The sequence below is a fragment of the Oreochromis niloticus genome, linkage group LG3, assembly GCF_001858045.2.
Source record: "Oreochromis niloticus isolate F11D_XX linkage group LG3, O_niloticus_UMD_NMBU, whole genome shotgun sequence".
Lineage (NCBI taxonomy): Eukaryota > Metazoa > Chordata > Actinopteri > Cichliformes > Cichlidae > Oreochromis > Oreochromis niloticus.
The window spans coordinates 82,677,358-82,702,388 of NC_031967.2; the positions used below are offsets into that span (position 1 = coordinate 82,677,358).

The 25,031-nt window shown below is 40.2% G+C and overlaps 2 protein-coding genes and 1 long non-coding RNA gene across 5 annotated transcripts in view; 1 reads left to right on the plus strand and 2 right to left on the minus strand.

Annotated features, from left to right (window-relative positions):
* LOC106096543 (uncharacterized) overlaps positions 1-25,031 on the minus strand; it is a 121,701-nt gene that overhangs the window by 41,798 nt on the left and 54,872 nt on the right. The gene's annotated exons all lie outside the window — the stretch shown is intronic.
* Positions 1,243-21,930, minus strand: LOC102082992 (uncharacterized). Of its 2 annotated transcripts, XM_025905470.1 has the most exons (5): positions 21,813-21,930; positions 8,223-8,456; positions 5,542-5,682; positions 1,596-1,627; positions 1,246-1,386 (listed from the first exon to the last, which is right to left on the minus strand). In XM_025905470.1, the coding sequence occupies exons 2-5, from the start codon at positions 8,297-8,299 to the stop codon at positions 1,280-1,282; spliced, it is 357 nt and encodes a 118-aa protein (XP_025761255.1). In that variant the 5' UTR covers positions 8,300-8,456; positions 21,813-21,930; the 3' UTR covers positions 1,246-1,279. The 2 variants fall into 2 exon arrangements, with proteins under 2 accessions (XP_025761254.1, XP_025761255.1); XM_025905469.1 differs by having other exon boundaries at positions 1,243-1,627.
* LOC109201546 (uncharacterized) lies at positions 10,440-13,056 on the plus strand. 2 transcript variants are annotated; one of them, XR_003219001.1, is made up of 4 exons: positions 10,440-10,803; positions 11,394-11,552; positions 11,911-11,997; positions 12,379-13,056. It is a non-coding gene; the product is annotated as an uncharacterized LOC109201546 (long non-coding RNA). The 2 variants fall into 2 exon arrangements; XR_002061601.2 differs by having other exon boundaries at positions 10,440-11,552.

Sequence of the window (25,031 nt, forward strand, 5' to 3'; positions counted from 1 at the left end):
TCTTCCTGCTCTCTGGACTCCAGTGTGGATCTGTCTCAGCTCCTCCATCATACTTGATCTTCTTCACTTTGGCCTGAACCACCAGGAAGTGGATGTACATCTCAGTCAGGGTCTTGGGCAGCTGTCCTCCCTCTCTGGTTCCCAGCACATCCTCCAGAACTGTAGCAGTGATCCAGCAGAAGACTGGGATGTGGCACATGATGTGGAGGCTTCGTGATGTTTTGATGTGGGAGAGGATCCTGCTGACATGCTTTTTATTTCTGAATCTCTTTCTGAAGTACTGCACCTTCTGTGGATCAGTGAACCCTCTGACCTCAGTCACCATGTCAACACAGTCAGGAGGGATCTGATTGGCTGCTGCAGGTCGTGTGGTTATCCAGAGGTGAGCAGAGGGAAGCAGTTTCCCCCTGATGAGGTTTATCAGCAGCACATCCACTGAGGTGGACTTTCTAGGGTCAGTAAGGATTGTAGTTTTGTGGAAGTCCAGAGGAAGTCGATACTCATCCAGACCATCAAAGATGAACACAACCTGGAAGTCTTCAAAGCTGCAGATTCCTGCTTCTTTGGTTTCAGTAAAGAAGTGATGAACAAGTCCCACCAAGCTGAACTTTTCCTCTTTCAGCACATTCAGCTCTCTGAAAGTGAATGGAAATATGAACTGGATGTCCTGGTTGGCTTTGTCTTCAGCCCAGTCCAGGGTGTATTTCTGTGTTAAGACTGTTTTCCCAATGCCAGCCACTCCCATTGTCAGCACTGTTCTGATTGGTTCATCTCTTCCAGGTGAGGCTTTAAAGATGTCTTCTTGTCTGATTGTTGTTTCTGGTCTGTCGGGTTTCCTGGATGCTATTTCAATCTGGCTGACCTCATGGTCATCATTGACCTCTGCAGTCCCCCCCTCTGTGATGTAGAGCTCTGTGTAGATCTCATTCAGAAGTGTTGGATTTCCTGTTTTAGCGATCCCCTCAAACACACACTGGAACTTCTTCCTCAGAGCAGATTTAAGTTTTTGTGGATTAGCTGCACCTAAATGTTCTGAAAAACAATAAAACTACAATCAAACATATCAAACAAAATTTTTATGACATTTCAGTCCCTCTAAGAAATGACTCAATACATCTCAAGACATCAATAAATTTTTCATTCATCGCCAGCAGCTTAAATCTTAATATAAATCCTCTTACTGCTGTGCAGACGGTTAGCCAGCTCCTCCTGCTTCATTCTCCTCAGGAAGTTCAGCGTGATCTTCACAAATGCCTCTCTGCTGCTCCTCATCTGCTCATCACCCTCCCTCTGACTCTCTAAGCATTCTGGGTAATCTGGACTGAGAAACTTCTGGATCTTCTTTAGCTCGTTCTTCACAAAAGTGATGATGTTGTCCTCCAGCAGCTGGAACAGAATATTTTATGAATGAGCCAATCAAACTGAAATCATGGAGCCAAACATCAGCTCCATGTTGGACACACTGACAATCCACTGGTCTACAAAGAGCAGCATGGAGATGACTGTGAACAGAATAGATGTAAAAGTAGTTGCTGTACATGTGCAGACCATAAATATGGAGTCAAGGTGTGTTTGATGCTGCTGGGCAGACTGACCACTGGGAACCTCTGAGTTCTGCTGGTCCACTCTGTGGAGGAACCATGAAGAATTAGTTCAAGCACAGGATAAAGATCCAGTAGTTGTCTGCTAAGAAACAATCAGGTCAAGTCTTTCTGTAAAAGGAAGTAATTGTTTAGTGTCTGCTCATAGATCCAAAGATAGCTTCATTTCCAGGGGAGTTTAGTTCATGCAGCTTTATCCTGATAAATACATTATAGAGTCTGCACTACATCCAGAAGTCAATAACACATTTTCTGTACTACTCTCATATGAAATAAAACAATCTTAAAAATATCAAAACCCTAGACTCAAAACATTTTGTCAACCTATAATCAGATAACCCAATACAATACAGACTCCTTGTCTGTATAAATTAACTTTGTAATTCCAAATTTATTTGTGCTGATGGAGGTATGAATTTGCGGCAGCTCAAAAGAAATTTTGAAAACTTCAATAAACAGAAAAAAAGCCCTAACTATATGCTTTAGCTAAAAGGAAAGTTTTAAGCCTAATCTTAAAAGTAGAGATAGTGTCTGTCTCCCGAATCCAAACTGGAAGCTGGTTCCACAGAAGAGGGGCCATAAAGTAAGCCTGCAGTGCAAGAGTGAAGTGCTCTAATAGGGTGATATGGTACTACAAGGTCATTGGGGTGGTTGTAGCTCAGGCGGTAGAGCAGGTCATCTACTGATCGGAAGGTTGGTGTTTCGATTCCTGGCTTCCCCTAGTCTGCATGCCAAATATCCTTGGACAAGATATTAACCCCAAATTGCTCTCCGATGCATCCATTGGATGAATGTGTGTGAATGTTACGTAGAAAGCACTTAGAACAATTTGCTTGTGAATGGGTGAATGCACAAGTTATGTGCTTTGAGTGCTCAGAAGAGTAGAAAAGCGCTATATAAGAACCAGTCCATTAAGATAACATGGGGCCTGATTATTTAAGACCTTGTATGTGAGGAGCAGGATTTTAAATTCAATTCTGGATTTAATATGAAGCCAATGAAGGGAAGCCAATACAGGAGAAATCTGCTCTCTCTTTCTAGTCCCCGTCAGTACTCTTGATGCAGCATTTTCAGCAAGTTTTTAGGACTTCCTGATAATAGTAAATTACAGTAGCCCAGCCATATGGAAAAGATATATGTAAATCTTATAAAGTTTGTATCTGTCTTGTGTGAAACTTGTACGAAAAGCATACAAGAGTGAAAACTGATATAAGATCCCTTGAAAAATTATGTAAATGAAACTTGTATGTTTTGGATACTTACTAAAACAATATACTAAAGTAATGAGAAAGTGGCCACTGTCATGAGTAAATCATATAAGCCTTATATGATTCACTATATGAAGTAGGCCACATCTTATGCAAGTCTTTTATAAGTTTTTACTATTTCTTTTCCATATGGGCAGTCTTGACACCCTCTTCCCAGCCCCCACAGGGGCTGCACGGCCTAAAATCTTTTCATTTTCTCAAAAGTTGACAGTGCACCTTAATTTATGAATTCTGGTTGTGCTTGATGACTGTGAACCGATTTTATGTGGTACACGGCGCTTAGCAATCTCTCAAAAAATGTTTCAGTACGACTTTGGTAAGCTATGGCACTGCACCGCTTAATGGATTGTCGGAGCATTGCGGCTACCATAGTCTGGAGCCTCGCGGAGTAATACGTACTGTGCTTCAACGTATTACTATTGTGTGTGTATAAGGACCATAAATGCACATGTTAAGAGACATGGTTACGAAGCGGATTTCAAACTCAAGGCTGTCAGTCACACAGTAGAACTTGGGAACAGAGCAGCTGTGAAATCTGTCTCTTTGTTATTATGCCCAACTTCACTGCAGGTGCAAACTTGCATGTGACAAATAAAGGTTTGATTGATTGAAGTAATAAATGCATAAACTACTTTTTCAGCGTCACTCTGAGACAGGATATTTCTAATTTTAGAGATATTGTAAAGCAGTGCTACATATTTGTTTAATATGTGCGTTGAAGGACATATCCTGGTCAAAAATGACTCCAAGGTTCCTCACAGTGTTACTGGAGACCAAGGTAATGCCATCCAGAGTAAGAATCTGGTTAGATACCATATTTCTAAGATTTTCAGGGCCGAGTAAAATAACCTCAGTTTGATCTGAATTAAGAAGCAGAAAGTTAGCAGCCATCCAGGTCTTTATGTCTTTAAGACATTCCTGCAGTTTAACTAAATGGTGTGTGTTATCTGGCTTCATGGATAGATACAGTTTGGTGTCATCAGCATACATTTTCACTGCTATGCAATGTTGTCTGATGATACTGCCTAAGGGAAGCATGTATAATGTAAACAGAATTGGTCCAAGCACTGAACCCTGTGGAACACCATAATTGACCTTAGTGTGTGAAGAGGACTCTCCATTTACTTGAACAAATTGGAGTCTATTAGATAGATATGATACAAACCACTGTAGCTAAGTACCTGTAATACCTACAGCATGTTCTAATCGATCTAATAGGATATTATGGTCGACAGTATCGAACGCTGCACTGAGGTCTAGCAGGACAAGCACAGAGACGAGTCCACTGTCAGAGGCCATAAGAAGATCATTTGTAACCTTCACTAAAGCTGTTTCTGTGCTGTGATGAGCTCTGAAACCTGACTGAAACTCTTCAAATAAGCCATTCCTCTGCAGATGATCTGTTAGCTGTTTGACAACTACTCTTTCAGGGATTTTTGATATGAAAGGAAGGCTGGAGATTGACCTAGATATAAATGTTTATTCTTGACTAATAGGTTTAAAAGCTGTGTACAAATTTAATGTTTCAAGATCATAGTCTTAGGGAGTGTAGCTTCACTAGAATAACTTATCAGAGCTCTGGTCTCCTGTTGATAAAACTACAACTCTTTGATTGAAACTAAAGTCTTTTAAACATAATTTTCAAAAACTTGTTCTCATATTGTGATGTTCAACTATGAAAATAAATTGCATTTTTTCATGTCTTTTAGCAGGCATACCCAGGAAGTAGGGGAAAAGAAACCAATTAAAGAAACAAAAATTCTTCAGGTGACTATTCATTTCAGTATTACCCATCTATAAGATCATAAAAGTATGTCAGACATTGCTGAAAGTGTTTGCTGTTATTGCTTTGAGCAGCAACTCTAAATATTTGTGTACCTGCTGATCAATCCTACATTACTGAGTGAATCTGAGCTCAGTCCTTCACACAGAGCAGCTTGTTGGTGGATTTTCACTTCAGAAACGTCTACAATATTTCTGCTGGATTAGGATCCAGAGTTTTAGTTTCTTTGGTGCTTCTAAAACACATTATTATTATTATTATTATTGTATATTCTTTGTGTGTATTCTTCTTTGTTTTAGTGTCTTACTTGACTCAGTCCACATATAGCTGTTCTGTATTGAGAATTCATGGCTTCATTAATGATGGTGAGCCTTTCTGACCCAGAAACGAGAAAACAGGCCAAAGCTCTACCAAGGACATGTTTCACACATAGAAAAACACTTTATTCTTTCGTTTCATTTAATTCTGTCTCTTGTCATGTGATTTACATTTAGCTGTAGGCAGAATTTTTGTCCCCACAGCCCTGTCATGAACAGCACTGTGGTTCAGTGTTGTCCTGATGGAGTCTCATTAACAGCAGCCAGTATGATCCAGGCTTTAGCTGCTGGGTCTCTGTGTGACCTCTCAGACTGTTTAACAGATCAGACACAAAGAGAATCAGAGCAGCTCTGTTCTTTAAAGACAAACATGAACCCACTCAGGTCACAGTTTCCCCACAGATATAAGCATCACTGTCCTCAAACAGCAAATGACCAAGTCTAACATTTTTTATCTTTTCTCTTTCATCGTTTTCTTTTTAATGAATCTTTGTAACAATCTGAGGATGTTTCAGGTCATATTTATCCAGGAAAACACAAACATGTAAAGGAGCTCATCACAGGTCTCTGACCTCGTTGGTCCAGGTTCAGCACTGAAGCCTGGAGGTTGAGGTTTGGACCGGTCACTCCTCACAGACGGACAGCTGGACCCTGCAGACTCTGCTTTGTCCTCCTGTTTCTCCATCATCATCTTCTTGTGGACTTCAGTCAGTCTGAGAAGTAAACCACAAACACTCAGTGAGTGAGCATCAGGTTTACATGTAAAGTCAATGGAGGAGCACGATGAAGCGCGACTGGGGGTCCCGTGAAAATTCAGAAGCAGATTTGCGTCACGAAAACGCGTCAGTCTCACCTGACTGACGCGTTTGAAGCACGAATAAAAATACTCGTGGCAGTTTGTGTGGTAAATTTTGTGGATTTGCGTGTATCGCGTCTACCGCTCGAGTTGGAAAAATCTGAACTCAAGTGTCAAGTCGCGCCAAGACAACCAACCAGGAGCCTGGTGACGTGATGCTCTGACCTAGTTCAAAGGGGCAGGTCCATCTAAAGCCCTTCATTCTTCATTCAATATGGACGACAGGCTAATCAACGCCATAGCAAACCACCCGGAGCTGTACGACACCAGCTGTTTTCTCTACCGAGAATTTTAATATTATTTCAAATAAATTTTTGTAATGACTAATGTCTCAGTTCTACTACACAGCAAATATTGGCACACAACTTGACACATGTAGAATTTATTTCATATTATACTAATGAAAAAATATACTACTATATAGGAACATAGTGAAGAACAATTATTTAATAGAATAAAGAGAGGTTAGTTTATTTTGGAGGCAAGCTCCATTTATTAAGAAAATTTTTTTAAAAAGGCAGAAATGCACTTTAGAGGTTTGTGGGTGGCTCAGAGCCGTTGTGGGGAAGTCACTGGGACTTCAAATGAGCATATATTAGCACAGGTATCAATAAAGGCCTATCGTATTAAACACTTTAACTAACCGCAGACAGATGGACAGGCGCTCTGCATGTGGGATTGAGCGCCTGTAGTTGGTGTCTAGGTGGGCGATGCTTGGACCGACGCGGGACAACAGGTCCTCAAACTGGGCGAGGGAAAGACGGTGGTACCACTGAAAGTGGCCGTCATCCACATTTCCGCTTCACGTGTGTGAAAATTGCATATTTTGAAGCGTGACCAATTCGCTTTGGTTGCGCGTCGTGGTGCGAATGTGCATGCGACCAGCTAGGGGCGTTTGGTGCTTTTTGGTCGCGTCTATCGCATTCGGTGTGAACGCACTGTTAAACGTAGTTACAGCACTTTCAGAAAGACATCTACTGTGATAAATTCTACTCCCCACTAAATGTTATCAGGAAATGATCAGTGTTTCAGTAGTGTGTGAGAAAATTTCAGTAATAATGTCCCGGCACCTCATAGAGTGACGTGTTTGCACTGCAGTTTATATCCAACAACATCAAGCAGTTAAATCAAAGAGTTCATTTTACTAACAGCTCACCTCTCTGCAGCAGAATGAGGCTGGACTTTAAAATTCAAGGGGGGACTTGTAGCCTTGACGCTCTTTCTCGGTGCTGGTTCATGTTTACGTTTAGTTCCTCGTTAGGGCTGGGTATCGTCACTGATTTCTAGAATCGATTCGATTCCTATTCACAAGGTCCTGAATCGATTCGATCCACAATTCGATTCGGGGAAATTTTGCCTCAAATCATGCATCAGTACATTTCCATATTTTTATATCTATAAAAAAGAAAGCTGACACTTGCGAGACTTTATCAAAGGTGTAAGCATCACAGCAGATGTCTTTGTGTAACTGAGGATAAAACACAGAAAAACATGAAGGTGATTTTCCTGGCCTGGGATTTCATAAAAATATTCTTCAGTAGATCAAAAACGAAAGAAAACCATTAATCAACATATGAACAGTACCTGATGCTGCTGAAGTGAAGCAGAGCAAAGTTACAGATGTTTTAGAGACACAGCTAAGCGTTTTGCAATTTTGCATAATTTTAAACAGTTAAAATTTTTTCAGTAGAAGAAATTTGGTTTTCTTTTCGGAAGTAAGTAAAAGGAAAAAAACAGCGGCCGACAGCGCTGTAGAAAACGGTAGACTTGTGCATAACAAGCAAGCGAATAATGCAGAAAACAGAGATTTTTAGATGGGAAACTGTTCTTGAAGTATACTGAGAGAGAGAGAGAGAGAGAGAGAGAGAGAGAGAGAGAGAGAACTGTGCATGAAGTGTGATTTTATCGTGGTGGAAGCAAAACAGCAAAAGTAAGAGGGAATTCATAACGATATTTATGTAAAGCGTAGTTTGGATCTTCCTTTGCTGCTGGTTCAGTCAATGTTGTTTGGAGAGAGATAAAAACCTGCAGCTTTTGAATCTAGCACAAAAAGGGCGTAAACACAAAGCACGGACCTGCCGACAGATCAGAATCAGTGAGCTGTAGGCTTTCAGCCCTGACCGTGTCCGTGCCGTCGGGTGAGAAAGTCACTGATTCTGATCCGTCAGCGGGCCGCGCTTTGTGTTTACGTCTTTGTGCAGAATCCGTGTACCTGCTCTCATTGACTGTTTTAGCTGTTTGGTGGTTGTTGAAATTTAGTGAGGTTTAACCTGAGATTCTGGCGTTTCGGGCAAAATAAAGTTATATTAAAAAAACGATTCAGGATTTTTATGAATCGATATCACGTTATCCAAGCTAGAATCAATTTTAATAGATAAATCGATAATCAAAACCCACCCCATTCCTCGTTTCTTCATGTGAATAATGATGGAGCAGCGATGTGAGTGCTGGGCTGTGACATGGGGAAGAGTCATGGACAGTTAGAGATGGTCGTCTCACCTCTGAGCTTTGGTCTGGCTCTCATGTTCCCCACACAGAGTGCTTTTAGAGGGAGGGACTCCCTCCTCTCTGTCCTCACACTGATCCATGCTGCTCAATTCACATCAGCTCACACACACTTTCTACCTTCACCTGCAGAGGAAACACAAATCATTCATGTGCACATAAACTGAAATCCTCCTTCCCATCATGTGTGCTGTCCAAATATCAGCTGCTTCTTTCCTGCTTCATCTCAGTGTCAGCTGAATGCAGTTAGACAGCAGTGTGAGGCAGAGGAAGCTGCCATCAGCTGCTTTACTTCTACTATCAGTCCACTAGATGGAGCCATGATATGGGCAGAACTTTGTGCCATTAGAAACTGAATTTGAATAAGTTAAATTCACTTTGCATTGCTCAGATTGAATCTGAATTGTAACTTGAATAAAAGTTTTGTAAAATGTAATTTGAATTTGCCTAATTTGAAATTCAATGTATTGGTTTGAAAATGATCATCACTAAATTAAAATTGAATTTTATATTTTGAAAATGAATTCGTTTGCTTTGAAACTGTATTTTATCCTTTAAAAATGTAGCTCTTGAATAATTTCGGTTTCAGTCCTACAATTCAGTTATTTGGGACTTACATCCGTTTCTGGTTCCAGAGTAATCGAGCGCAGATTAATAGAACTACGTTTTACTGAAACTGTTACTGACGGGAATGTACAGCATCTTGAGCTGGACTAAGAAGTCATTCACCATGTCAGACCAGCGGGTAAACTCTTAGGTTGGTAATAAATGTATTACATGTATAAGAACAAGCGTCATTTAAACAAATGATAGCCGTACAGTAACTGTTATACTTACTGTAGCTGTTAGCTAAAAATGCTAATTTAGCATAGTTTGCTCTGGGTTCAGCTGTGACAAACAAACATGATTCCAGGCAAATGAATGTCTATCCCAGGGGTCGGCAACCTGCGGCTCTTTAGTCTTTATTTTGCAGCTCCGGGTGGTTTGGGAAAATAAATTAGAAGTATTTAGCTGAAGTGTATTTTATTTGTGTTTAGTTCTTTTTTTAACTTGTAGTTCTAAATTGAAAGATTATTGTGATTTTGAAATATAAAAGTAAAATTATATCTTATTATTTTTGCACTTTTCACTTAAATCATGTCTGTGTACAAACAGAAATCAGTAAGTGTTACTTGGTTATAACATAAAGAAATACACTACACTCTAAAAATGATAACTAGTAATTGTTGATTTGAGTAAAGTTTTCAAATTAAACTGACTTAGAAATAGAACTTTCCATTTACAACCTAAAATAGCTTGTCTGCCCAACAAATTTCTTCCATTGTTGTCCTAACTAAGATTTTCTAGCGAGCATAACAAAGATTATCAACTTTTGAGTAGAGTTTTTGAGTCGAGTTGGGAACCAGTGGGAAACCCCGTAGGTGACTGGCACACGTCGTGGTCTGAATAAGTTTGAACAAGACCAAACGAGCCTGAGCAGATTGTGTGATAGTGGTTTGTCGACGTGTTCTGAACTGAAAACCTGCTAAGAAAATTGGAACAAACGTGGCCAAAATTGGATGAAAATTACAATTTTTCGACCATTACGGATTTTACCTGGTCTGAAGTTGGAGTGTATTATTTGACCATTTTTTGGACAGGTGCGGGAGCTGCCGGCCATTTGCCCTAGCAGGTAAGCTAACGACATCTGTTATTAGGATTTTCTACAAGCGCTGGCTGCATCCTCCTGAGGACCCAGGAGGGTGGAACGAGTAAAGCACTGAAAAAAAGCCAAACAATAACATATTTAAGTCATCTAAGGGACTTATATATCATGTTTAAGCTAGCGAAGGACCGCACGGGGGGTTGAAAATGATATGCCAGGAGTTCGCTGTTCTCGCTACTCTAGCGAGCCTTGAATCCCCAGCTAGCTATCGAAGCTGGTGGTAGCAGACGTCTCCGAAAACGTAGAAGCATTTTTGCAAAAATGTGTTGTCTTAATAAACTGAGCAGATATTTGACATTTACACAGCTACATTCTCGCCTGAAAATATCTTAAAAGTTTACTTTGTGACCCAGAAAGAGTAATAAGAGTAATATTAAAACTAAGTGGCTGCCGCCATTGTTTGAAACTAGAATCGGCTGGGCCGCGCTATGAATTCTGGCATAGGGTGGGCCACGAAGGATACACCTGACCCATCCTTCAAAGCTGTGGAAAGTATTGTATTGTTTTGAGAGCCTTTTTGTTGGTGGAGTATTGATTTTATGTACAATTCCACGGGTAGACGCGATCTGTACGGTCCGACTTTGCACATGCGCAGTAAGGATCGAGGAGTCCGATTCGTAACTTTTTTTTCTCGTTTTTTTTTCTACATTATATTGAAATGTTTCATTATTGCAAACATTTTCTCTCAGGCAGAGAGAGGTCGTGGAGTGTCAGCCTATGGTATCTGAGGTCCAGGAGAGATGACCTGCGCTGTTTTCCTCTGAGGAGGTAAGACTGTCCTAATTTATTTACAATTTAATTATTATTCAAATTGGCCATTATTTATACTTATATTGAAATAGTACGGTATTTGCTGGGGTAATGCATTGGCCAACTTTATTATCTTGTGCTACCACTCCAGTCAAGGCCCTTGCCAGTGTTATATTGAAATCCTTACCCTGAACATTTCTGCCAGTAGAAGAAAAGAGTCCCCATGCTAAATCGAAATTGTGAAACAGAAAGGCAATCTCATAATTTTGACTTAGCATGTATTTTTTTTTTTTTTTTTTTGTGCTAGAAATAGGACTTCTATAGACTGAGATGGTTAGGGAAAGAATACTAGGGTAGGTCACAGAATCTGATTGGTCACAGATTTTGGTGCAACTTAAAACATAATGTGTATTTTCATCTTGATACTGGGTTTTGTGGGGGGTGTTTCTATTCCTGTGCAAAAGACGTATTCATGAGAGATTTTTGAAGTAGGTTTTGCTGTTGATAACACAGTCAGGCATATAACATGGTGCAGACTGTCCAAGACAGCTACCCAGGAATTTTCTGTGCTGAATAAATGACAATATTTTGGTGAATGTATTGTTTAGATATCTGAAAAACTTCATCGGCTCACAAGCAAAGACCTCCTGGGGACCTTCAATGCATCCTTTGACAAATTTGTGCCTGGCCTGCTGAAACTCTACTGGTCTAAGAAGGGAGTTCTTTGTGAGGAGATGGAAGACCTCCTGGATAAACTTGATGAACAGGTGAGTGAAGTGCTCCTTTATCTGACATTTTTAGAAGAGTATACTTTTCTCTTAACAGAAACTGAAAAAGATGTTGGCTTCAAACAAAACACATCAGTGGACATGTCAGTAAAAATGAATGTCATCAGTCATTCCTTTGTTCTTATTTGGCAGTATTTTATTTAATTTGTAAAAAGAAAGTAAAATTGTTAACATGGTGTTGTTGTTGGGTGTTTTTTTTTTTTTTTGTAAGTTTTGCGTGTTGCTGGGTCTGACCTGTGCTTTACTTTCATTACTATGAGATTGATTTTGCATTGTGTATAGTACACCATGTTACTTCACTAATTGAAATTCTTGTTTTCCACTGATTACTCTTTAGACATCCAACACTGTGTCCAACGGGCACTGAGAGGCCTGCCCTTTTTCCTCAAGGGAAGATGCAACAGAGGTTTTCCTGAAGTGCTTAGTAAGTACAAAAAAGTAATGCAAGTAAAACTAATTGCTATGAGATGTTTTTAAAGGATGAGTTAATCCAAAATGGAAATGTACACTTCCTCAGTGCAGTCCAGATAATTTTATAGTGGGGATTGCAGTTGTCACAACTCTCATTCCTTTTTTTCTGCTGAGCAGCAGCTGGGCATTGTTAGTGGTTGTTCCATAGCAGAAAATATTTTTGTACAAAACTCACAAGGTGGCATTAATTAAAGGAAAATAAGCTTTTTCTTCTTAAAACCTCCATGAGTCAAACGACCAGCATGGTATAGAGGTTAAAGTTAAAATCTTTAGAAATTTGTTTTGTCTTTAGTTTTTCTTAGCTTTCAATAATTCATATTTTACTTTTCTTCAGGACACTGACATTTTGGAACCAGTGTTGAACGGTGCATCAGTTGCCATCCTCACCATCCTACAAGATGACGATGCCGATACGTCTGTGCGAGAACATGCAGTTGTGTTGGAGGGGGACATCATGCTACATAACATTCCAGACCTCTCTACTGCCCTGGCATACCTCTTTGGCCTTCTGTATGCCCTCAACATTGATTATCCAAAGCAGATGAGTTTTAACTTTGAAGCAATTCAGACCATCTTATTTTGACCTGGTCGGACAATATGAAGGCGAAGTGGATAAATCATTATTCGAAATGTAAATTTTAGTCAGATGAATCTGTATTGTTGAGAATATATGGTGAAAATTTGTCTTGTAGTATTTTAAAAAACTTGTTATAGTGTTAGTTTCCTCTTCATTGATGGTAACATTTCGAAATAACTTTTAACTTCCATAGTTCATCATAGTAAGCCTGTGTAAAATGTCAATGTCTGGGTACATAGGCAATCGTTTGTGGCACTACCCCATTTTTTTTTTTAAAACAGTATGTTTATTGATTTTTATAATACAGAACAAGCAAAGAATAATAGTACAGTTAACATGAGATTTATATTAAAGAACATAGTCCCCAAAATAAACAAATATAAATTAAAAGAAACAACAATAATAATAAACCAAAAAAAAAAAAATCGATGTACAGCATGGGTAAAACAAACAAAGCAAGATGCGAACGAAAAATAAAAAACAACAAAAACAAAGAAACAGACAGCAAAGAAAAAAAAAATTCAGCACCAAGTATCACTTTCTAAAGTAATTCACTTCATAATGTCTCAGAAACTCAGTTAAAGGTAACCATATTTCTTCAAAATCTACTCCCTTTCCTCTGACAATATAAGTAAGTCGTTCCAACACAATACATGATGCCATCTCCTTCACCCACATAGGGTGAGGGTACATCCATTTTCTTCCAATACAAAGATATTAAGCGCCTAGCTTGCAGGAGTCCAAAGTCAATTAACTTTACCTGTCTGATGCTAAAATCACAGTTCTTTGGATATATACCCAACACACACATTTTTGCTTCAACAGGTATATTTACTCCAACAATCTTAGATAAAGTTTGCGTGATTAATTTCCAGTACTGTTGTAATTTTGGACAGCTCCATACACAGTGAAGCAGAGTGCCCTTCTCATCTAAACATTTACTGCAGCTATCTGGGATGACAGGCGACCAGCGATTCAGTTTGACTGGGGTTATGTAAGTTCTCATCAACCACTTATATTGGAGGAGTTTCATTCTTGTATTAATTGATTGTCTTTGGGCTTTTAAACATGCAGTTTCCCAGTCCACCTCCTCTATCTCCTCTTGGATGTCAGCCCTCCATGCGTCCAACTTGTCAGTGGCAGATTCCTTATCATGTGTTAATAGAGCTGTATAAACTGAAGAGATATGACCTCTACCCACTGGCTTTTGAAGTATGACATTCTCCAAGTGTGATAATGGTGGCTCAGATACAATCTGTTTATATTTTGACATAACGAAATGTTTAACTTGTAGATATTTAAAAAAAAAAAAGTTTTTTGGGGATGCTGTATATTTGGCATAGCTGATCAAATGTAAGAAGGTTGCCATCCTTATAAAGATCTGCCACCTTCTGTACACCTTTATCTGCCCAGATTTTGAAACCCCCATCAGCTCTTCCTGCTTTAAAACATATGTTGCCCCAAATAGGTGTAAAACGAGAGATAGAAGACTTATCTCCCATATACTGATGGGCCCTATACCAAATATCTATTGTGTTTTTTAAAAAAGGGTTATTTGTCATTTTTTTAAATTGTTCAGGCTTGCAGAATATAAATACAGATTTAACTGAAGATTTGTTACTGATGTTTGTTCAATTTGTAACCAGGCCGGGGATGTCTCAGTGGAAAAGTAGAACATGGCTGAGCGCAGTTGTGCAGACCAGTAATACAGTCTAAGATTAGGGAGTTGTAACCCCCCTCTTTCATACGGCAGGTACAACAAGCGAAGTCTTAGTCTAGATTTTTTGTTATTCTAAATAAATCTATTAAAGATACCGTTTAGCTTATCAAAGAATTCTTTTGGAAGAGGCAGAGGAACTGGAAGAGACTGGAAGAGATATAAAAATTTGGGCAATATATTCATTTTAATCATGTTAATACGGCCAATCACTGATATGGGCATTGTCATCTATTTATTTAGAAATTCCTCCACTTCACTAATCAGAGGATCATAGTTTGTTGCTACAATGGTATCAATGTCTGGGGTGATTTTAACTCCAAGATACACAAATCCTTCTTTTGCATTAATAAACGGGGTTTGTATAATAGGATTTAGCCTTTCATCCTTGTTCAGAAATAGGATTGAAGATTTTGAATCATTTATATTATAGCCAGAGAATTGTCCGAATAACTCCATTTGTTGCATTAATTTTGGTATACTAATGGACAGCCTAGTCAGAAACACTATCAGGTCATCAGCATACAGAGCCAATCTATGCTCCTGATCTCCTAACTGGACACCAAATATGTCAGTTCTCATTCTAACTGTCATCGCCAGGGGTTCTATGTGATAGGTTAGAAACTATGTTATTTGTTAAAACACTAGGTGTGGGATTTGTATACAAAAGTTCAACCCATTTGAGAAAATTATTTCCAAATCCATATCTTGGGAGAACAGTAAATAAATATGACGACTCTATTCTGTCAAAAGCTTGACGAGCGTCAAGTGATAATAATGCTGTATCTTTAGCATCAAATTTCTCATGAATTATATTTAGAACCCTTCTTATATTGTGAAACCCTTGACGTTTTGGCACAAAGCCATTTTGATCATTATGAACTAAATGTGATATATAGGGGTCTAATCTTCTTGCTAAAACTTTACAAAGCATTTTAGTGTCAACACCCATCAGACTTATTGGTCTAAATGATGAACGCTCTGCAGGTGGTTTGCCAGGTTTCAGTATCAAAGTAATCATTGCCTGTCTCAGAGTGGGTGGGAGAGCCTCATTTTGATACACTTCTTCATACATGTTAAAAAGTGGAATTAATAATTTGTCTTGGAAAGTTTTATAAAATTCAATCGGAAAGCCATCTGGCCCAGGTGCTTTACCACTGTTAATGCTTTTGATAGCCTGAGATATCTCTTCAATAGTTAGACGTCTGTCTAATTCCTGCTTTGTGTTTTCTGTTAGCGTCTAAAACTGAAGTTGATCTAAGAATATGTCCTGTTCTTCTGAGGTTTGAGCACATTCTGATTTATACAATTTTTTCATAAAATTCTCTAAAGCTGTCATTAATTTCAAATGGATCTACTGTTACATTCCCTGAAGAGGTCTTTATACTATTAATTGCTCTTTCACTCTGCATTTTCTTAATTCTCCATGCCAAAAGTCTACCTGCTTTCTCTCCTTGGTCATAATAAGATTGCTTCAGCCACATTAGACTTTTTGCTGCTGCATCAGATGATAATTTATTATATTCAGTTCTCAGACGTAGCAACTCACTTTGTTTTGTTGAGTCGTCGCTAACGTTTAAGTCTAATTCCAAAGATTTAATCTGTTTATCTAGGGTTTCCATTCGCTTTCTTTGCTGTTTATTCTTTGTACTCATAAAGCTAAGAATTTCACCTCTAATATATGCTTGAATCCTTCCCATCTCACTGAGGCACAAGTTTGATCTGTGTTTAACTCAAAGTAATTTTCTATTTTCTCCTCTATAAATTTAACAAATTCTGGATTCTGCAGCCATTTTGTTTGAAGCCGCCAGTGAGGGGGGTTATGGATAAACTTTCCTAGATGGATACTCAGTGAGATAGCTGCATGATCACTGATCACTATGCTATCATACTGACACCGTTTGATCCTTGATAAAAGTTCTCTTGAGACAAGAAAGTAATCTATACGTAAGCGGGATTTATGTATACTTGAATGACAGGAGAATTCTATTTTATCAGGATTTTGTTCTCTCCACACTTCTACCAAGTTGATATCTGATATAAATTGATTTATTAGTCGTCTAGTTTGTGCTTTATATGTATCTGAGCCTGTTGAGCGATCTATACTCGGATTGAGAGTACAGTTAAAGTCTCCTCCAATTATATACAGTCCTTGCAAAGCAGATACAGTAAGAAACAGATCTTCAAAAAATTTGGGCTTATTTTCATTTGGGCCATAGAGACTCACCAAGTTTAAAGTAATAGAAAGGATGGTACCCTGAGTGATTACGTACCTACCAGCAGGGTCTTTTATTATTTTCATCATTTGGAATGGTATGCTTCTATGAATCAAAATAATTACACCTCTCGCATAGTTATTGTATGATGTGTGGATCACCTGGCCAGGCCATCTGTTCCTCACAGACTTTAGTTCACAGTCTGTCAGATGTGTTTCTTGAAGAAAAACTATTTTTGATTTCAGTTGCTTGATCCTGCTTATAACCTGTTTCAGTTTGATTAGTTTCCTGAGACCCCGGACATTCCAACTAGTGACTTTTATGTCAGAGAGATTGCGGGTGTTTAGTTGGTCCATACTTGGAAGTTTTATTCTGTAATATTAAGATAACAACACGTGATGCTGATGTCGAGTAAACAAAAGTGACAAGTAAACTTTGAATAAAATAAAATAGAGAAATAAATAGAGAAAAAAACCCTGGCATTGACCCATAACACTTAAAGTCCCCCCCCCTTCCCTTACTCAGAGTAGTAAACTAGGGGCAGTGCTATTCCACTACAAAGGGGAATAGCTGAACTATAAGAACCCAACCCAACAAAAGCAACAGTGGTGTCCATCAACCATGCATACACCATATTCAAAGACATAAACATAACAAACCCATATGTGTTAACATATCAGATCCACGGCAGTGTCCTTTTTGTGACTTACAGAATCCCTCTTGAAAGGATAAAAGTTTGACCAAAGTAGGTAACATTGTTGTATTCAAGAGGGAGAAGGAGAGAAAAAGGAAAAACAAACAAACAAAAAATTGCATTTGCAGTAGCGTTACTAAAACGCAATGGAAAATTTTCAAGCTCTAGAAAATAAAAAAAACAAAAACTTCCTCTATCCAATAACATGGCAAATCAGTGAGTGGCAAAAAGCCAAATATTATAACTGAGCGAAAATACAGATTTTTTACAGCCCGTCTATCAGTTATGAGCAGCTGATTTTGCAGTTCAGGGAGTGAAACACTCACCGCTACAGTTAGTCCTGCCCAGTGTGTCTACGGTGGAAATCCATTGTCTCCTTTGGAGATGAAAACAGGTGTATCTTCCCATCGTGGAGGATCCTCATCTTGCATGGATTATATTGAAACCCGCGGAACATTCCTTTGTCGGCGAACAACTTTCTGATCGCGTTGAACTCAGTTCGCTGCCGGATGGTCGATCGTGCTCGATGTTACTGTGTTTTGTGAAGCGGAAAACAAACTCCCGATCTTGGAAGTTCAGGAATCGGATAAGGACAGCTCTGTGTTGGTTTGGCTTTGGAGGTGCTAGGGTGCGGTGAGCCCTCTCAACAATGAACGATCTGTCGGTCTTAAGCCAGCGCGGTAACATCTCCCTTATAAACTACAGCAGTGGCCGCTGACCCTCGGCGCCCTCCTGGAGGCCAAATAGCCGCAGGTCCTTCCTTCGGCCCCGGTGCTCCAGGTCGTCGGTTTTTGCCTCCAGGTAGGATATCCGCTTCATGGCATTGCTGAGATCGGCCACGCTCTTTCCCAGGAGCTCCTCCACCGACATTATTCTGTTTTCAGCTTCCTCCAGTCGTGTAGCGTTTGCAGCAACATTTTGCTTTACCTCCGTCATGTTTTTCTCCAAAGCAGCAACTGACTTCGTCATTTCGCCCATACGGTTATCTATGCTGTCCAGTTTAGTTCCGAATACACTAAACTCAGAGCGCAATGACCGAAGTTCAGCTAACACCGTGCTAAGGTCACTCATGCTACTAGCGCTAGCAGCTCCCTCGCTGTTTTCAGGCGTTGCCAAAATATCGGTTTTAACGGGTTTTTGGGAACCGCGTTTTCGAGTGAAAATATCACAGTCCTTGAGATTAGTCGTTTTTGACTTTTTCCAATAGCAATTAAGTTTCTAGTTTGGGGTTGTTCTGGGTTTTTAATGCAGGTTACACGGAGCAACCACTTTATGCTGCCATCCTGGTCCGCGGCTCCACTACCCTATTAAATGTGCAATAGTTATGTTCAGCTTTTACAAGACGTTCAGGGTGTGTGTGGGTGAATTATTAAGTTGCTGGACACTTTTCTTTTTTGGTTCTGGACTCTGGAATTTTAACGTCTCTGCTGGGGTGCTCAAAGCACCCAAAAGAAACTGGCAACACGTTTTTGTTTATTTGTTATTTCTTTTCTTTCTTTCTTTTTGTTTTTTTTAACAGAAATTCACCCTACTACCCATGACATTCTGAAATGTACTGAAAAGACTGTTGAACAAAATAAATAAGCTTTTAGATAATGTAACGATGGTTAAATGTTGTGTTACAGTCAGGTTGTTTATCTCTGCACGCTGTTGTTTCTTAAGATACATGTTTGGTTGTGCTGCAGGAAAAAGGGTGTTAATGTGTGCAGGAAGGGGAGGGGGGTCCTGGGTTGTTGTTGTTGTGGGTGTGTGACTGTGCGGAGCTTGAGGGAGGTGTTGTATGAGAGCACGCTCCCGGAGTTAACGGCCCGTTTGCCTGTCGCCGAATAAACGGACAAACTGAGACCAAAACGTCTGGTTCTTGAGAACGTTACAATAACATTGAATTGTGCTTTGTTTTATTCTATATCATTTATTAAGTGTAATAACAGCATACATTTTCCTTTGTTTATATAGGTAAATTTTCAACTCACTGGAGTAAGAATTGTATGATTACTCAACAAGAATATCTGTGTTTGTCAAAAATCCTAAAATGTCATCACAGGAACTAAAGCAGGCTCTCTACTGTCGATGTGAAAGTGCGTGACTCTACTATCAGAAAGAGACTACACAAGTTTGACTTTCATGAGAGGTGTGCAAGGAGGAAACCTGCTCTCTGGGAGAAACATTAGGGCAGACTGAAGTTTGCCAGAGTGAACGTAGACAATGACCACGACTTCTGGAATAATGTTCTTTGGACAGATGAGTCTAAAACTGAATTATTTGGATACCAGAGCAGTAGACATGTTTGGTGTAAATCAAATCCAGAACCTCAAACCAATTGTGAAGAATGGAGGTGGCAGCATCATAGTTTGGGGATGCTTTGCTCCAGCAGCACCTGGCCAGCTCACCTTCATAGATCATCATCTGACTGTGTGTCGGAGGGTGCTTGAAGAACATGTGAAACCATCTGTTAAAAAATTAAAGCTGAAGAGGAACTGGACACTGCAACATGACAATGACCCAAATCATACCAGCAAATCCACCAAGGACTGGCTAAAAACTAAGCGCAGAGTCCTGATCTTAATCCCATTGAGATGCTGTGGGGTGACTTGAAGCAGTCTGTGCATGCAAGAAAACCCTCAAACATCTCACAGCTGAAAGAATTCTGCATTGAGGAGTGGACTACAGTTATATCAGCCAATGGGGGCAACACTAGTTGTTAGGGGGTAGGGAGTCCTAACTTTTCCTCTATTAAAATACTCATTAATGGTAAATGGTAAATGGCCTGCATTTGTATAGTGCTTTACTAGTCCCTAAGGACACCAAAGCACTTTACACATCCAGTCATCCATCCATTCACACACACATTCACACACTTTTATGTCCATATCTTTTTTTGATGAGTAAAAAAAAATGTTAACTTTTGTTGTTTAGTTGCAATGAAGTCATTTTCTTTTCCAATAATACATGAAAACATGATTGGAAATTGATATATTTGAACAGTTCATAATAAAGAGCTAATTTTTTTAATGGGGTGTCCTAATTTTCTCACATGATTGTAAGTATTATTGTTGTTATATTAGTATATTGCACCCGTTATATTATGTCCATTGAGCTCACAGCTCTCTACCAGCTGTAGACATTCTTGAATCTGGGCTCAAAGACAGAGGTAGCAGAGTCTTTTTGGTCGTGGCTCCTGATCTTTGACCTGTTCCTTATTGTTGGGTCTAAACTCAGACCCCGCTGTATCCAGGACTTATTCCCGTGAAAGAAAAACAAGGCAACAGCGATCGATCGATTTACTTGCAAGGGAGGCCTCGTTGGTATCTACCACAAAATGACCCCAAATCCAGCCTCTGCTTGCTGCCTTTTATTGGGGAAACATTTCACAGAATACACAATAGTTTACTCGCACCTCCCCTCGTAACCCCCCTTGGTTACAAAGACAAGGCACTGTATGTATATGTGTGTGTGTGTGCATGCAGGTAAGAATGTGTGTGTGTGTGTTATGTGAGCGTGTGTGTGTGTGACCTCCTCCTGATCAAAAGGGTCATAAAAGCAGGAAGCAACATCACAAGAAGCAGATCTTCCAGATAGGATGCATCTGCAATAACATCCCCCGCCACCCCCCCCCCCCCCCCCCCCCGCCCCAGAACCTCCAACAATGTAGAGATAGTAAGCATAAAAATGACAACATTTAACAATTCACTTCAACACTTATCATAAGAGCTCACTGGTGTTCAGCTCCATGTTAACATAAAATCATTGCTTTTATTATGGACACACCCATGGTTTGATGAGGTTTCATTTTTTTTTATTGAGGTTTATGATTTTATTACATATATGAATGTATTTTTATTTTCAATTATTGATTACTAATTAAGCATATTTTATAAAGCCTGTGCAGTACTTGATTTAAAACCTCGCACTTTTTTCACTCAGATATGCTGTGATAACAAAACTATTTCAAAAGGTTAAAAAGAATCTCTTATACTGAAATTTATTCTTAGACTACAAGAAAAACTTCATATGATTTGAAGTTCAAAATAATCCTTTGGAGCCTCCTACCCAGTTCATCCTCTGTCTGAATGCCTTTTGAATTCTCGTTAGTACAAATTTTAATTTAATTTAAATTTTAATTAACTAACAAATAAAACACATCTAGTTTTAGTTGTGAGTTCAGTTTTAGGGAACTACAATAGCTTTTGTGTGCTATGTAACACTTCTTCCTGTTGGGGTGGATCCAACAGTTTGTGAGTATTTTTAAGACCACCATGTTGAAACTGTATCCAACACACATCTATACTAAATTTTCATTTATAAAGTCCACTCTCCCTCTCCTGCTGTCCCTGTGAATATAAACACCCAGAGCTCAGAGGCTCTCTGGCCGAGCTCAGGACACATTCAGTGTGTTTAGTCTGATACCCAGAGTCTGATCACACACAGAAAGAAAATAGCGGAAACACTCGGCCTCGTTGGGAAACATTACACACTGACTTGTGTGAAGAAATGAAACATGAGCTGAACAAACAATAAAGTTCCTAAAGACAAATTGTTAAAGGAGGAAACAAAGCAAACTTACAGTTTCTTCACACACACCAAAAAAAAAGCTCCACTCCACGAAGTTCAGCAAAGAGGAACTTTGAGCAGGAAGGAAACACCCAGAGAGGCATTTAAGGACACTCAAAAGCATCAACAAGTCTGTGTTGCATTCAGGTGAAACTCGGAAAATCACTAATCTTCACCAAGTCCTTAATTTCTGCTGGTTTTCCAGAGGTCAAAACACAAACTGCATGATGTCACTGTAACCACCACAGTGTCCATCTGTGTCCTTTCAAACAAACAAGCATCAACGTCCAGGACTGAAACATGAATCCACTGAGAGACTGGGCGCTCCACCATCCGCTCCAAATACACTCACTCCAAACATGCCATCTTTGATATCCAGTCTATGCTCTCGGCTCCTGCAGCCTCTCCTTCAAAGCTCTGAGGCTTTCTGTCTGCACTGACTCCCTGCTTCTTCAAACCTGTCCTCAGGTGTTCCAGCTTTGCTCCCACATGCTGCTCACAGCCAATCGGATCGTGACTTTCATTCTCCGAGCAGATGCTGGAGCAGATCCAGGCTGCACAGACCCTTCAGGTCAAAAAGCTCAAAGTGACAAATGTGTCCAGAAAGCATCTGCCAACATCGAGTCCCAGGAGAGAAGAAGAAAGTGCTGTTTGTTCAAACACCTGTACTCATACTGCAGCTTTAAAGAGGGCATTAGCCCCTCCCCCCAACTGTGTGCTCCAGCCAAGCACAGGAAAGACAGTTTGTACATATGTAACAATGTATGTAGCCAAAACATATGTAGCCAAACAAATGGCCTAGTCACCTAGTCAGTTCTGAAGATTTACAATGACTAACACTGAGCAGTGCTGATTTTCTAACACTGGAAAATAACTCAAAATGTTAGAAATATTCCAGTGACACAAAGAAATACTTTTCTTTCTTATTCTCATTTAAAATATGTATCTAGCTTTTCCTATAATGGTGGGCCGGTCTCTAGTCAAAATGCCTGGGCCAATTTTTTGTCCCAGTCCAGCCCTGTATGCAGCTCATCTGCAGTCTGGTGTTACTTACATCTTCCGACTCGGAAGGCAGAATTTCTGAGTTCTGAGTACAATCGAAAGCACCATGACTGCAGTTTTTGTCTTGGATGTAAAAAGCGCACATGACGCTGTGACATAGGCTAAAATCATGTGTTGTGGAAGTTTTCCACTTAAATAAAGCCTGCAGATGAGCGGTGAGCGGTAGCTAACATTCTTTAATCAAAACACACAGAACAGACAACCAAGCTTGTGGAGAGCCTGCATGACCACGGGGCAGGGTCAGCAGAGTCTCTCTGAGCCTAGCATGGCTCTCAGTTAAATACCTTCTCCAGGAACAAAAGGCAGTACACAGCTGTTTCACACCTTAAGGTTCACACTCCCTTGCTACCTCCCAGAGTCCTCGAAGAGACAAAAGACTCTCCCTCCTGTGGAGTTGTCTGCTTCCCCCAACTTCCTAAATAGACCCCCACCATTTGTCTTACAGTATGAGTGTCAGACATGTTAAAATCACCAAGGCATTACAATAACGTGATTAATACATAAGTGAAAGAAATTCCATTACACATGGCAGCAGTGAACGGGCGATCGTGGCTCAAGAGTTGGGAGCTCGCCTTGTAATCGGAAGGTTACCGGTTCGAGCCCCGGCTCGGACAGTCTTGGTCGTTATGTCCTTGGGCAAGACACTTCACCCGTTGCCTACTGGTGGTGGTCAGAGGGCCCGGTGGCGCCAGTGTCCGGCAGCCTCACCTCTGTCAGTGGCCCACGTCACCAGTGTGTGAATGGGTGAATGACTGGATATGTAACGCGCTTTGGGGTCCTTAGGGACTAGAAAAGCGCTATATAAATACGGGCCATTTACCAATGACGGTCCAGGCGTGGGATTTCTCTTGTGGAAATATGCACATTATTTTTCCCTTTATGTTGGCAGGTGGCACAGTGCACTTTGTGGCAAGTAAGCAAGCTAGAAGACTGGGCAGTCTTGCTGGGTATCCAGTTACGGAAGCAACACATTAACAAGACAATTCTGACTAAAACCAAAGTTACTTTCCCTAGTAACTAGTTACTTTGAAAGTAACGGGTAACTTGAAGTAACTGAGTTACTTTTGATAGAAGTGACTAGTAATGTAACTAAGTTACTAATTTAAAGTAACTTACCCAAAACTGCTGATAAGTGAACAGTGAAACTGACCTGCAAGTTGTCTTTTAGAATTCATTAGAAGCTGTGGAGGGTAGTGCTGGGTCGGTCGCGAATGAAATGGCTCTTAGAGCTGGATCTTCGAAGTGAATGATGCGAGCCGGCTCCTTATTGGGAGTCGTGGGGTTTTTTTTCTTTCTTTCTCTTGCTCTCTCTTTCACTTTTTTTCGCTTCACGCTGCAAGTCACCCATGTGTTTGCGCTGAGCAGAGACGGCAAACAGAGCCTTGCGTTTGCGCCCCTCCTCCCTCTGCTCAGCACTGCGCTGAGGGGGCAGGGCGGTAGTTAGACTGCAACAGCAGTGAGGAGGTAAGTGAGGGAAGTGAGGAGGTAAGTGACGGAAGTGACGGACAAGGTAAACGACTCGTGTTGTAACTGACGTCAGACGCCGGAGATTTTGGCGGAAAATTAAAGCGAATGGTAGGTTAGAATTGAACAAAGTTTCTTTAAGCTTCAGTATTACCAAATATACTAATCAATTGTCATATAACTAACAACATCTGTCCTATCATCTCTAACACCCTGGAGGACAACGGGGAGAGTATAGACGCTCTCCAAGATTACATCGACTGCTGTTTCCAGGATTTAGTCATGAAGACGGCTCAGAGTGCATCCTCCCCGGCCAAAATTGAGACACCGTCATCGAAGAGATGTCGCCCGGCAGACTCCCCCGGCACAACACCACCTGCCGGCAAAGACATTGCAGACATCCTGGAGTCAATCGACAAGCGATTGTCCAGTTTCGATGCGAGGCTGTCCCTGGTAGAGATTTCACACCGGGAATTTAAATCTCTGTGAGAATCCCTGGAGTTCAGCCAGCAGCAGGTAGAAACGCTTGCCACTGAAAATGCCACGCTACGGGAGTCGGTCAAATCTCTCACCGATAACGTGACCCAGCTAAACATAGAAATTAAAAAAATAAAAGAGTCCGTTATCGATCTACAAGCCCGTAGCATGCGAGGCAACCTTGTGTTTTCTGGTATTCCAGAATCTGCCGGAGAGGACGCGGAGGCAA